Here is a 14,653-nt window from a genome sequence, read left to right as displayed (position 1 = left end):
CCTGGCTGAAAACCCTAGACCTTGCTGCTGTCTTAACAAGCCACTTGCTGTGCTTGTCAGCTGTTGTACTCCTCATGTCTTCCAGTTAATGTGTCAAATACAATTCAGCGGCTTCATACAGCAGTTTCATTTCTTTTAAAGGCTAAGCTGCTTTGATTTTTTTAATTAAAAATAGAAAAGGAGCTTTGTTTGTGTGTGAGTGTGAGTGAGTGAGAAGACCTGTTCCCCTCACCCATGGGGTGCAACTGGGGTGAATATGTTTTTAAAAATGTATGTGTTTGATATCTGTCTAATGCAGACTTTTAAAAATATGTTGCAAGGGTGACTAGAAGTAACCCCAGAGAGCAATCAGAGCCAATACATGTTGCATGTGGCACAGTCACGTAGAGTGGTGTTGTCACGTGATTAGAATAGGGAGGCAGGACTGCTGGGTTCTAGTCCCAGCTTTAGGAGAGGAGGAGTGTATGAAAGGGGCTGACCAAAACAATCCCTCCAGGAAATGCTACTTAGAGAGGGAAAGCTTATGGGACTTAACAACAGAGAGGACTTGCAAAGTGCGGCCTGGGATAGTTTGTGCCCTAAGTGATGTCTAATGGCACAGGAAGGATTCATTTTGGGGAGTGGGATCTAGTGGTTAGGGTGGGGGGAGGGGGCTGGGAGTCAGGACTCCTGGGTTCTACCGCGGGATCTGGAAGGGAGTGGGTTCTCCTGGCTAGAGCAGAGGAGACTGGGACTTAGGAGTCTGGGGTTCTCTTCCTGGTTCTGCCACGTAGGCAGATCACATCCCTCTCTGTACAATGGTGATAACAACACCAACCCCCCTCTGGAAGGGTTTAGTTAATTCCTAGCTCAGTAAGGTGCATTACTAGACCATTGTGGGATTAACTTTGGTTGTTACTAGCATTCTTCCCACATACCTATCCCCCAGCACCCACCCTCAAAAGCGGACTCATTTTCCCCCAAGACACAGGCCTAATCTTACTTATCCCTCTCCATTGGCCAGTGCAAACCAAGCAATCTGGCTCCCTTTTCCCACGAGCTCCTCCGAACCCCTCCCTGGATGGGGTCCCTCTGCATCATAGACAATGAGGGGCGCGGGGTGTGAAGACTGAAGAGGAGAAGAAATCTGGTGGCACAATTGAGTGACTAACCCATTCTGGGAAGGAGCGTTGCGTGGGAGTGGGGGTGTGCTGTTGGGGAACAGAGCTCAGGGTGTTTGTTTAATGCAAAAGATTTAACTGATCCACAGAACTGGATGGCTCTGACTTTCACCTTCCTTCTCCCTCCCTCTGTCTCTCTTGCCCTGCATGTTCCTAGCCCTCTCTCCTCTGACTTCTCCGGTGTCGGATCTGCTCCCACAGGCCACTGATTCAGGCTTCTTTCCCCCACAAACCAATCGATGAACAGGAAGGGCCTGCAGCGAGCTCCAGTTCTCAGCAGCGGACAGTGCTAGTCCTGGGAGAAGGAGCACACGGAAGTCCAAGCTTCCAGGCCCCCGCCCCGCTGCAAACTGGGCCAGCCTCAGCTGTTCAGCATATTCCAACAGCTCTGCTTTCTTCCCAGTGTTTAGGTCAATTGCTGAGATCAGTTTAACCCCTTTTATGTGGAGCCGCAGCGTTGGATGGGGCTTGAAAGGGGACCTGAGACAGGGAACTAGAGACACATGCGTGCTGCATCCCAAGCATGCTCAGAAGCTTCCCTAGATAAGGTTCTGAACCCCACACCTACCCTCTTGCAGAGGGAGCAAAAATATGTGGGGAGGGGAAGTGGTTTGCTCATGGTCACACAGTGAGTCAGTGGCAGAGCCAGGAATGGAGTTCAGTTCCCTGCTCTGACCCCTAGATTACCCTCCCAGAGTCAGGTACAGACCCCGTCTCCCCTGGGCTTCAGCTGCGAGTTCATGCTTCCTTTAGCGAACATTTAGCCACCCCAGTCCACTCACTGGGCCAGATTCTGACCACACTCTGCCCATATAAATCCCGAATGACGTGGGGCTACTCCAGATTTATATTGGTATAAACTGAAAGCAGAATTTGGCTCATTGCCCATCATTAAGGTGAAGATTTAGTCACGGGTATTTTTAGTAAAAGTCATGGACAGGTCACGGGCGAGCAACAAAAATTCATAGCCCATGACCAGTCCATGACTTTTACTATAAATACCCCGACTAAAACTTAGCAGCGCCTGAGACCCCGGGGTGCCGCGGCTCTGGGGGACTCCAGGACATGCTGCCCTGGGGGACCCCGGGGACTGACAGCTAGCCTCAGTACTGGCAGTGGAGGCTGACTGCCCCCAGCCACCCTCTGCTCAGAGGCCCCAGGGACCGCTGCTCTGATGGCCTTCCAGGTGGCCGTGACCTCTGTGACAGACTCTCAGCCTTACCCATCATGTCTGAAAAGTACTCACCCCTGTCTGCTTTGGCAGCTGAGGCATTATGGGATAGCTGCCTGGTTTGTCCCAGAATGCACTGGTTGTAGGCATGGTTATGCAGTAGGGAAGGTGTGGTTGTGTCAGAAAAATAGGACTCTGGGTGGTGTTAGCAGCATACAACATGGTTGAACTGCATAATGGCTTATTAACAGTATCAGATGCTCTTAACTATGGTGCTTTGCTCTCACACGCACAAAGTTAAACTGACCAACAGCAGAGCTGGGCTTGCCTCCCCTTCCTGGGCTGTCAGCAGGGAGTGGGGGAGTTGTTCCCCCTGCCGCACAGAGTGAGGATCATCAATCAGGGTGAAGCAGGCTGAGTCTTAGGATTAGGACCCTGTGGAGTGGTCCAACAATCTGTCCGTGGGGAGAGTTCATTGGGTTGCATGGAACAGTGAGGTAGGCTAGGGAGAGGTCTGGGGCTGGGTGGATCAGGGCTCTGGAGACTCCATCTGCCCCTGCAGCTGATTCCGGGAATTGGGGAGACATGGGTATTTCTGACTGCAGACACCCTTGGACAGACATGATCCTGCACAGACAGCAGCGCCCTTGAGAGAGCGGGATTCCCGTCATCGAGGCATAGGGGTCCTCCTTGCTCCCAGCACTCACAGGGGGCCACCCCAAGAGCTGAGCTTTCCTTGACTCTGCTGCACTCCTTTTGAATACATGATTTTAGCTACTATCATAGCAAACTGCATTGTTCTTGCTCTGGAGCAGCACCTGCCTGATGAAGACAAGACCCCGATGTCAGAACGACTGGTGAGTGTGGGCCTCTCTTTCTTTCTTATCTGGATTTATCTAAGTTCTCCAATACTTAGTGTGATGTGTTCCCCCGGGATGCTACCTGAAACTGGAGTACCACCAAGCCCCCTGGCCTACCAGCCTGGGCTCCCTCTCACACTGCAGTGCTGTGACAAGCTGCAAAGCCGTCCAGCCTGCACTTTCACCAACATACATACAGGTGAGGACACACCCAGCTGCAATTACATGCAGGCTCTCTGACCACCCCCTGCATAGGAAGGCTACAGCTAAGGCAACTCCCAGCTCCCCAGGTGCGCACCCACTCTGGAGTATATAACCCAAAATTATGCCATCTTGTGCTGCACAGGGAACTGTACAGCATAAGTTCATAAAATTTGCCCCCTCTCTCAATGTGGAGAGGAATATTCAACCTTTGCCCCGATCTATGATTCCCATACACTTCACTCCAACTCACTAGTTTAGATAAAGCAAAAACTAGTTTATTAACTACAAAAGATAGATTTTAAGTGATTATAAGGGATATCAAACAGATGTAAGCAGATTACCTAGCAAATAAACAAAAACGCAAACTAAACTTAATATACTAGATAAATTGGATATGAATAGCAGATTCTCACCCTAAGAGATGATAGAAGCAGGTTGCAGATTCTTAAGGGGCCGGCTGCACTTGCTTTACAGCTTGGAATCCCCAGGTGTTTCATTCACATGCTAGAAATCCCTTTAGCCTGGGTCCAGCTCTTCCCCCAGTTCAGTCTTTGTTCCTCGGCTGTTTCCAGGAGTTTTCCTGTGTAGGGAGTGAAGGCCACCTGATGATGTCACTCCCTGCCTTACATAGCTTTTGCATATGGCAGGAGCCCTTTGTTTCAAAGCTTAGTTTCCAAACCAGTGTGTGGAAAAATACTGACATCCCAAGATGGAGTCCAGCGTTATGTAGTCTGATCACATGTCCTTGTAGAGTTATAGCAACCATTACTCACAGGCTGTTTGGAGTGTTCTCAGGAAGGCTCATCACCAGGTGGGACATAAGCTTCTCCTAAGGCAAGGGTTCTCAAACTGGGGGTCAGGACCCCTCAGGGGATCACGAGCTTATTACATGGGGGGTTGTGAGCTGTCAGCCCCCACCCCAAGCCCTGCTTTGCCTCCAGCATTTATAATGGTGTTAAATATATTAAAAAGTGTTTTTAATTTATAAGGGGGGTCGCACTCAGAGGCTGGCTATGTGAAAGGGGTCACCAGTACCACTGTCCGAAGGCCTATCGTTTTGCCTAATGGCCCATTGCCCTGAATAGGCCCTTCCCCACCCACTATCTAGGCTGAAAGCATCTTCTCTAGTGGGCGTTACCCAGATGTAACTACATTGGAAATACAGATACACAGTCAATATTCATAACTTCAGATACAAAAAAGATATATGCATACAAATAAGATAGTCATATTCAGAAAATCATAAATTTTCCAATGAAACCTCCCATGACCTATCTTGCGTAAAATGCATCATAATTATGTCATAATCATATCCCAACATCACTGTGAAGACTATGGGGTGCAGTGCCATGCGTAGCTCTTATGTATGTTGGGAAATTGACCAGAATAACTCCCCATCTGGACGCTTTTATTCCCGAGTATATTTGTCCACACATGGAGTTATTCCTGAATAGCTATTGCATTTTAAATTCACACCCTATGTTATTCTGGGATAATTTCCTCATGCAGCTGGGCCCTTGGACCGCTGCACCAGAGTGGGCTGCCTTTACATCCCCCTTTCTAGCTGTTCTCTTCATGTCCTGCTTTCTGCCTTTACGCTGGGAGCTGGGACAGTGGCACATGCCTCCCACACAACTGCTTCAGTTCCCTTGTCCCACCGGACCCTGGCTGTGTTATCTCTGCAGCAGCTTGTCCTAGATTCCTCCCTACTCAGGCCATGAAAATCTGAGCCAGCCTGGAATGCCTGGAAAGTGACAACAGTTTCCATTCCACTGGATTTGGGGCTTCTAGGAATCTTGGGGGTGGATTTTTGGTAATCTGTCTGTCTGTCTGTCTATCTCCATTCACCTCTTTCTCTCTCTTTGTACCCCAGACCATGTAGAGCTGAAACAAAACTGTTTTCTTGGAATTATTTTCACGTCCATTCTGACATTCACGCTACCCCCTCTCGGGCAGAACCTCTTCTCTGTGGGAAGAGAGTGTAGTCTAGTAGTCAGAGCACAGAGAACCAGGGACTTCTGGGCTCTGTTTCTGCTCTGGGAAGAAAATGTGATCTAGTGGTTAGAGCCAGGTTCTGAGAGCCAGGACCCCTCTGTTTCCTCCCTGCCACTTCACCATGGTGTGGCCTGAGTCAAGTCCCTTCCCTTCTCTGTGCTTCAGTTTCCCCACATCTCACAGTGGCTTGTGAGGTTTCATGAATGGCCCTCAAGTGCTTTGAGACCCTCTAGAAGCCCCATGGATTGTTACTGTTTTCATTATATTCACTGTCTGCATTTCCCTGCCCCTTCTCTCCCCCAGGATGACACAGAACCATATTTCATCGGAATCTTTTGTTTCGAGGCTGGAATTAAAATCATCGCCTTAGGGTTTGCTTTCCACAAAGGCTCCTATCTGAGGAATGGATGGAATGTGATGGACTTCGTGGTGGTTCTCACAGGGTGAGTAGCTGTTTTTTACCCTCTCCATCTTGCAGACCAGGGTACAAACTTTCTTGAACTGGGGGGAGGTAGCTTGGGCTAGTGGTTGTCTGGTGGCTAAAGCAGTCCGACCAGGAGTCAGGACACCTGGGTTCGATTCTCAGATTAGAAGGAAGTGATTAGAGTGGCCAACAGGCAGTTGGGACTCCTGGGTTCTGTTCTCATCTCTGCCTCCGTCCATATGGCCTTGGGCAGATCTGTGCGTCTCACTTTCCCCAAGCGGTTGTGAGGGTTAATGTGTGGATGGTGTTTTAGAAGCAGGAGAGTGGGACAGACGGGCTCAGTGGCTTTATTAAAGCCTGGGGCTTTGTGCGATGGGCGGAGCCGGCCTGGCTGCCATGCTGCAGATTCACGCTAGTCAGGTCCCCAGTGCTTCGTATCCCTGCTGCTTTGCAACCTGCTTTGGGAGTTCTAGGGCTGTGGAACAATAGCCTCTCTCTGCTGGTGCTGAGACGTTGTTACTGCTGGGGTGGCTGGAGCTAGAGACCTTCCATTCATCGGAGATCCCTGGTCCCTAATGAGTGCTGGGACCCCCTTTCAGCAGGCCTCGTTTGCCAAGAGAACCCCACTGAGAGTTTGCAGAAGTTCTCTGCAGTTTAACTTCCCCATAGCTTCCTGCTTCTGTCCCTCTGTCACTGCTCCTCCGCGGGGGCTGTGGAATTGAAGGCTGATGTGTGTTGGAGTTGTTTCTTCATCTTTGAACCTGTCGTACTTGTTCACTTAGTATTTCTCTGGGTTTATCTGCTGGGCAGGTCTTGTGTTTGGATAACTCCTGGAGAAATAACGTTGTGTTTCCATTGTGTTGGCTTGTGTCATTTTCACTCTCGAGTTCTGCATGATGGTCGCCTGCTGGGAATTTTTTCTTCTCTCCATTCTTGAATATATAAAGTTTCGTGGAGGAGCGGAATATGACAATGTTGCCTACTAGTCAGAGCAGCAGCCTGGGAAGCCACGACTCTTGGGTTCTGTTAGAATCAGGACTCCTGGGTTTTATCCCAGCACTGGGAGGATAGATCTAGTAGTTAAATCAGGATGAGGGCTGGGAGTCAAGACTCCTGGGTCCTGTCTTGCCATTGACTTGCTGTAGGAACTGGGGGTATGTTGCTCCTCCGTCTGTGCTTCCCCTTTCTCTTATCTACTTTGTGTCATGGGAGGAAATGTTGATCAAGCACTTGCAGACACTTGACAGTTGTGATCTGTCTGATGTTCCTGGTGTGGTTTTCTTCTACACGTTTCAGCTGGTGTTGCTCCAGTACGGATGTGCATGGGGTTGCTCTTTGCACAGGTTTGATTGTGTGCCCGGTGCGTCTCTTGTGATGGTCACCATAATTGCTGCCTCAGCAACGTTTGCAGTAACACTTGGAAAACCTTGCTGCCTCTGGCCTTTTGTTGTTACTGTGTGGGTTTTTGCACGTGGTCTGTTCCTTGGCTGTTTATGTTACTTTGGGGGACACAGCAGTCGCTTTCCAGGCAGCAGGAGTCACTTCCTTTATTACTTTATACCCTGGCTGTTGTCCATGCAATATATTTTTAAGCAATAAGTTGAGGCCACAGAGCGAGGGACTTAACTTGCCCAGGAAGCATGAGGTCCCTTACCGTGGCTCTGCCTGGGGTGTGCTGCTGAGGTGCAAAGGGGTTTGTGGAGGGAGATCAGTTAGTAGGAGTTGGATGGCTCAGGGCATCTAGAATGGGTGTCGCGCCTTCCTGCGAGATTGCCAGTTGAAATCCAGCCCTGGTTTGGAGGGGTGAAAGCTGTTACTCTCTGCTTGGTTGCATGACCTGATTTTGAGGGGGCTCTGTCCACAGCCCAGTGGGCAGGAGCTGCTGGCATTGACACTGGCAGCCTCAACAGAAAAGCCATGGAATGAATGAGTCACAGAGATCCCTCTCCCCTGCAAGGGGGGTCCCTCCAGGGCAGGACCCACAAACAGTCAGTGTCCCGGACCTCTCCCTAGCCACAGAATTCACCCAGTGGTCCCACTGCATCCAGCCATTGCATTTGGAATCGCTCCAGGGCTCCTCTTTACCTGGAACACCTGGTGCTTAGTTGCTCCAGCAACAGGGCAAAGAGTTATTACTGGTATGGACCTTATTTGTGCAGCTTTGAGACCCTCTCAAGGGTCCCTTGCTTCTGTGCTGTGCCTGGGGTCATAGGCCTATGCTGTGGACGTGTTATCATCCTTTCGCCATCCCACTGCAATTGTTCATACTGCGTGTCTCCCTGGGGACACATCCCGGTTGTGATGTTTGGGTCATTCCCCTCCCCTGGCATGCTGTGGGATTTTGTCCCTCACAAAGCAGCGAGAGGTAAGAGAGGACACAGAGGGCCAGTTCTTCACCTAGTGTAAACCAGCAGGTCTCCACTGAAGTAAGTGGTGTGATCATAGTTTACATCAGCTGGGGATCTGGCCCCAGATCTGGTCAAAAAGTTGTCCCTAGGAGCCAGCACTGGCCTGCAGACCCTGTCTACACTAGGCATTGCAACAAGATGTTGCTTGAAATGCTTTGATCTTCCAGTGCCTTGCGTCCACACACAACACCTGGACCAGATGTTGTATGGTTGCAGTGGTTGGGGGCAACGTGTGGGGTGGGGGCTGTTCCACTTAGGCCCTGTTGATATGTTCTCAGCAATGTTTCTTCTCAGCATGGACAGGAAGCCTCAAGTTCTGCGGCTGCTACAGGTCATACAGTCTTCCACAGCGCAGTGTGGAACTAACCCCAAGGCCTTGAATCCGCTGGGCACAGAGGTGTTTCAGGAGCTGCGGAGGGCAGTGGCATGACCATGGTGCTGGGCACGGGGGGCACTGCAGCTAGACACGTTCTTCTGTCCTAAGCAGTGTTGCTGGGCGAGGGCTGAACAAGGTCGAGGGCTGGGTGTGGAAACTGGGCTGGGGAAAAAGGCAACCACGTCTGAAGAAACTCACTACTCACTGACAGGCGGGGAGACGCGTCAGATAAACAACTGGCTCCGTCTGAGTCACCCAGCTCTGGGACAAATGCTCCTAGAACTGGGAGATCAGTCACCCGCTGCAGCACGGAGAGGAAGGGCTACCCAAGCCCTCTGGCTGGGCGGTGCTGGACAGCTGGGGCAGGGAGAGAGGGGAAGCTAAGGGCAGTCATCACCCCTCATAATGGGAGATTAGTTTGCGCAGCCAACAAGATGACCAAGGCTGCGCAGTCCCAACCAGAGGCACTTCCAGTTCAGTGGGAACATACCATCTGCCCCTCCTTATCTCTCCTGGGCTCCCACTCGTCCCCTCTCCTTGCTCCCCTCTTCCACTCGTCCCTGGCCTGTCGTTCCAGTGGCGGCCCTCGGGCAGTCGTTCACGCCCTGCTGGCCTGGTCAGCCGTGGTTCACAGCTGTGTGCAAATGGCTGCACAGCGTGCTCGGCAACACGGAATCAGGGCCTTTGTCTGTCTCACTTCCGTCCTCCCCCCGCCCCTGCACTCTCATGCTTTTCCTTGAGCTCCTCTGCACAGAGGCTGATCACTTATTAAACCAGCGGCTGTTTGAGAGCATCTGCATTGAAATGGGAGTGAGTCCCAAGCTGCCGCCCCTGCTTCCGTTTCCACCATCGCTTCTAGTCTAAACACTGGAGGCAGTGTCTGGGTTGAGGAGATCGGACACAGGGTCTTGTCTCTGTCCAGGCGTCATTAATGACCACATGGGAGCATGGTCGTTATGTGTCATCTGAAAGACAGCACGGCCAGCCGCACAGTGCCCCCTTCTGCCCTGCTGGGGCGTTGAAGTCAGCACTGGCTCCAAGGGAGAGCGCCCCCTACTGAGTCACCCATCCCACTCCCTGGGTTTCTCCGTGGGGCATTCACTTTGCCCCTAGTGTTCCTTTGAAGGGGGTGCTTGGAAAGTGAGCTGGGCTCTGGGCAGAATAATAGAGCCACCAGCCACATGCAGACCCTGCTTGAGAGGAACTGCACCCTCCAGGGGTGGGGCACTCGCTGATTATAACAAGCTGCAGCAAGCAGCCTCCTCTGCCTCTGCTTCCCTGGTCACTCGTGGAATGATGGCTGCACACTAGCTCCTGCAGGATGGGAAAACCGATTTCTGGGGTCCCCTTGGGCACGAGGCTCTGGGAAGAGGGGCTGCTCTGGCCCTCTCATTTCCCAGCCTTCCTCGGAGCTGCAGTGAGGGATCCCAGCCCATCTCCCGAGAGAGGCTCCAATTAGTGCTGCTGCAGTTTTGCTATGCTAATGGCTTCTTCCTCACCAGTGTGTGTGTGTGTGTGTGTGTGTAGGGGGGGAGCTGCAGGGGAGACTGGCAGGCAGGCTGAGGAAATCTCAACAGAAGAGAGATAGCTGCTGAGGGAAGCTAGCCTCTGGCTGACGGTCCTGGAGGCTGGAGATGCTGTCCTCAGCCCCAGGGAGTCAGAGAGCATGGGCTGTGGAGGGCTTGGGGTGGCAGAAGAAGGGAGCACATGGGATGGCTCCCAAATCCGAGCTTTCCTTGAGTCTGGGGATCAGAGTGCTGGGGAAGAGCCAACCCTCCAACCCCCTCTTGGTGTGTCTCATGCTCCTTTGTGTGGCTTCAGCTATAAAAGCCCAAACCCGCTAAGGAGTGTGAGAGCGCAGCAACTCATCCGAGTAAAACGTGGGTCCCAGAGCCCGGGGCACAGACTCGGGAGTCCGTCTGTGCGTGGGGCCAGCACGGTCAGGCTGCCATGGGCCAACTGGGGGCACAATTCCCAGTGCCAAGGGTTCCCCACGGCACACTCCCTGCCCCCCCATCCATCCCCAATGGAGCGACTCTAGGGACTGTTGGCAAGAGGTAATCTCAGGTATCGTGACTGAATCACGGGACCCCTATCTAGGCCTGGTGTGAAATGTGAGGAGCTGCCATGATTTGCTGTTCTGTGTGTGTGTGAGTGTGCAGAGGTATCTGTGCATTATGTGTGGGAGTGTACACATGTACATGTATGTTAGTGAGGCAGTTTGATGTATGTGTATGTCCACAGAGTAGTATTTATACAGCCCAAGGGATGCTGGCCCTGCTGGCTCCCCGCCCCAAGGAGTGCACAGTCTAAACATACATGTGTGGTACATGTTTGTACACGGGGTGCATTCAGGCACATGTACTCTCAAACGTGTAAGGTGGTGCGCTGCTCTACACACGTGTGCATGCCCGTAGTGTGCTTGCACGTGCACTGTGTGTGCCCAGGGGCTGGAAGTGCATAGGGAACGTATGTGCACATGTGTGATGTGCTGCCATGAGGGTGTACGCGAGTGTGCTGTGCATCACCCTCCCACACCTCCTGCCCTGACCTCACCAGCGTACGCTGCGCCCTCTTAGCGGGAGCTGTCAGCCAGCTCACATCCACAGCATTCTGCTCCTGCCCCGGCCTCCCCTCCTGCAGTTATGGCGCAGAGCAGGGAAAGCAGGGCCACTCACGAAATCTGCGCCTCTCTCCCCCCGTCCTCGGCAGAGCTGAGCTCATTAGTATGCCAGGCAGCTCGGGCCCTGATTAGGGAGTCTCCCTGTACTAGCTTTGGCTTCTTCTTCTTCACCTCCTTAGAGGTGCTTTCCAGACGTGCCTGGCATGCTGAGGGAGGCGTCTTTGCCTGAATGAAAGAAAGCAGAGCGAGCGGCATGGGAAGGAGGGAGCCAGGAGGATGCAGGGAGGCTCTGGCAGTGGAAGGAGTTATTGATCTTCTGTCTTGTCACTGGGGTCCTTGCCTGCCTTGCCTTCCAGTGGTTACGTGGGCAGCCGGGGGTGCTCAGGCCACAGCTGGAATATTCAGGACCAGGAAGATGCAAGATTTTGGCAGCAGAAGTGCAGTTCTTGGCAGTGTGGGTGCCAATGAGTGCATTTGCTTGTGAATGTATGTGCAGCTGTGTGCACATGATATGCGCGCGTCTGGGTTTGTGAGCCTAAATGGACGGTTATCATCTCCAGCGCGGGATCTGGGCAGTGTTGGAGGCGGCTTAGGGGAGACCTCTGCTCAACGTGCAGCTGCAATCGGAAAATCAAGCAAGATGTTTGGCTGTATGAGGAACAGGACGGAGGAGGATGCAGAGGGGATGTCTACACTGCATTCACAGGGTGTGTACATTAGCTAGCTTGGATACCAGAGCAGAGAATCTGCGGCTTCAGCTTTAGCATGGGCTGTAAAGCATGTCCCGGATACTGGGTAATTCCTTGTGTGGTTAGCTCAGGCTGAAGCTCATGCTGTGACGGCTCCACTCCTCCGCTCCCTGAGCTAGCTTGGCTGCCTCTCCACGGGCTGCCATCACCTCCCCACAAGTGCTGCGTAGACATAGCCGGATAATATTCTAATATCTTTCTATAAACAAATGGCATGGCCTCCTCTGGATTCTGTGTGCTGGCCTCGTCAGCCCCATCTCCAGCAAGACAGTGCAGAATTAGAGGGGTTCAGAGAAGACTGATTGGAAGCCTGGAAAAACTTCCATATGGAGAGAGAATGAAAAGTGTGGGATTGTTGCCTTAGAAACAAGGCTAATAAGAGGGGATGTGATAAACCTCTAAACAGTAGTGACTGGTCATCCCTGTCTCAGAACACAAGAAAAAGGGGACAGTCAATTACATTCAAAGGGACAAATTCAACACTGATTAAAGGAACTAGGTGTAGTTAGTCTGTGGAACTCACTGCCACATGATGTCATTGAGACCGATAATTTAGCAAGATTCAGAGAAGGATTGGATGTTTATATGGAGCCAGAGTCATTACAGTTAATGCTAAGAAAAATGGAAGAAGAGCTTGAAGACCTCTTGCTTCAGGGCTGAAGCTGATCTCTGGCTAGTAGAGACCAGAGTGAGACCCATGTGGGTTGCAGGTTGTCCCAGGCCTGCCTACTGTGCGGTTCTTACATCTGCCTCTGAAGCATCTGCTACAGGCAACTGTTGGGGACAGGAGACTTGGTTAGATGGACCTTCGGTCTGATCTAGTCTGGCAGCTCCTGGATTCCTATGTTGTCTATGTGTGCATATGTGTATGACTGCTATATCACTATGCTTATTTATTTGGTGTATTATGTTAGCGCCTAGGAGCCCTCATTGTGGGCCAGGACTGCGTCGTGTTAGGCCCTGTACATTATTTATTAGGTCTATTACAGTAGCTGTTTGGAGCCCCAGCCACGGGCCAGACCTCCGTCATTCTGGGCGCTGTACAAACACAGAAGAAAAAGATGGTCCCTGCTCGAAAGAACTCCCAGTGTAAGCCTGTTTCTGTAGCCTTGTGTGTGTGGGTCTTCGTCTTCTGAACACATGTAATCTACACTGATGGGTTTGGGCAGCGTGTGTGAGCGTGAGAGAGAGAATCCTTCCTTCAGGGCATATGTGTGCTGTCATTGACTGAACTGTATATAGTGCAAAAAGAAAAGGAGGACTTGTGGCACCTTAGAGACTAACCAATTTATTTGAGCATGAGCTTTCGTGAGCTACAGCTCACTGCATCGGATGCATGCCGTGGAAACTGCAGCAGACTTTATATACACACAGAGAATATGAACCAATACCTCCTCCCACCCCACTGTCCTGCTGGTAATAGCTTATCTAAAGTGATCATCAGGTGCCACAAGTCCTCCTTTTCTTTTTGCGAATACAGACTAACACGGCTGTTACTCTGAAACCTGTATATAGTGCGTGGCCAGGCTATATGAGCAGGGAGTGTATTGGAAAAGGTTGTACAGGGAAGGTTTGTGTGTACTGGGCAAGTGCTTGTGTGTAAGGAGCGGAGGAGCCTGGAGGGACTGCATGTGTGGAGGGAGAATATGTGGCATGTGTGCATGCATACGTGTGGGGAGCATGAGTGTGTGAGGAGTGTGCATATGTGCAGTGTGTGTCCATGCATGTATGTATATGTGAGGAGAGCGCGAGTGTCTAAGGAGCGTGTGTGTGTGTGGCATAGGGGCAGAGCTGAGCCTGTCTTTGATCCCTGGTATCATCAGTTCCTCTGGGAGTCGGGGAAGTCCCCTCCTGGGAAATGCTCTCAATGAGATGTTAATTACCGCCTCGGCCTTTGCTCCATTGTCCTACGTTCCCAGGGCTCTGCGTATGGGGAGCAAGTGCTGTTTAATGCTGTCACAATATTTTATTGCAAAGCTGCCTACTCACTTTCCCCGAAATTGTGTTTCTCCTGCCTCAGTGCTCAGGCCTGCTCATTGAAGACACTCCCTGCTCCAGGGGTGAGACCCAGTGCACTCTCTCTCTCTGCCTCTGGCAGTCCTGTAGCCTGATATCCCCTGCTGTCTGCTGCACCATGCCAGACCCTGCCCCATCAAGTTCATTATCCTGCCCTCAGCAGTGGCCAATACCTCATGCTTCGGAGGAAGGCAACCACTTCTTTTCCAGTGCAGTGGGGCAGGGAGGAGTCCTTCCTGACCCCTGTGGTGATCAGCCCAGGCCTTGTGCCATCAGAGTTGATTACCAAAAAGAACAGGAGGACTTGTGGCACCTTAGAGACTAACCAATTTATTTGAGCATGAGCTTTCGTGAGCTACAGCTCACTTCATCGGATGCTCCCTGCAGAGCCAAAGTTATTAATGGCCACAGAGTTGAATGGTCCTTTAATAGTTCACTCTCAGTGTCTGACCTGAGGATATCTGTCTATCTGATCTGTTTATCTGTTGCCATGTGTACCCACTTCTCTTACTCCATATACCCCACACTGTCTGCCTCTTCATCCATCTCATTGCCTCCCCCTCTCTCACTTGGGTTTCCTGAGGCTGACTACCTGCCATTGGCAAGAGAGTTTCCTTTTATTGGTTCTGTGCTCTAACGTCACCAATCGGTGGAGCAGCAACCACCT

The 14,653-nt window shown here is 51.6% G+C and overlaps 1 protein-coding gene across 15 annotated transcripts in view; it reads left to right on the top strand.

Moving 5' to 3' along the window:
- The window catches only part of CACNA1A (calcium voltage-gated channel subunit alpha1 A), a 194,538-nt gene that overhangs the window by 74,560 nt on the left and 105,325 nt on the right, over positions 1–14,653 (top strand). For all 15 annotated transcript variants that reach the window (XM_078849574.1, XM_078849576.1, XM_078849570.1 and 12 more), the window contains exons 4-5: positions 3,083–3,188; positions 5,694–5,833. In XM_078849574.1, coding sequence (XP_078705700.1) covers positions 3,083–3,188; positions 5,694–5,833 — 246 coding nt within the window. The remainder of the gene's footprint in view (positions 1–3,082; positions 3,189–5,693; positions 5,834–14,653) is intronic.

The sequence above is a fragment of the Lepidochelys kempii genome, chromosome 20 (assembly GCF_965140285.1).
Source record: "Lepidochelys kempii isolate rLepKem1 chromosome 20, rLepKem1.hap1, whole genome shotgun sequence".
Lineage (NCBI taxonomy): Eukaryota > Metazoa > Chordata > Testudines > Cheloniidae > Lepidochelys > Lepidochelys kempii.
The sequence above is the reverse complement of the archived record's forward strand: the minus strand, read 5'-3'. Positions and strand labels throughout refer to the sequence as shown.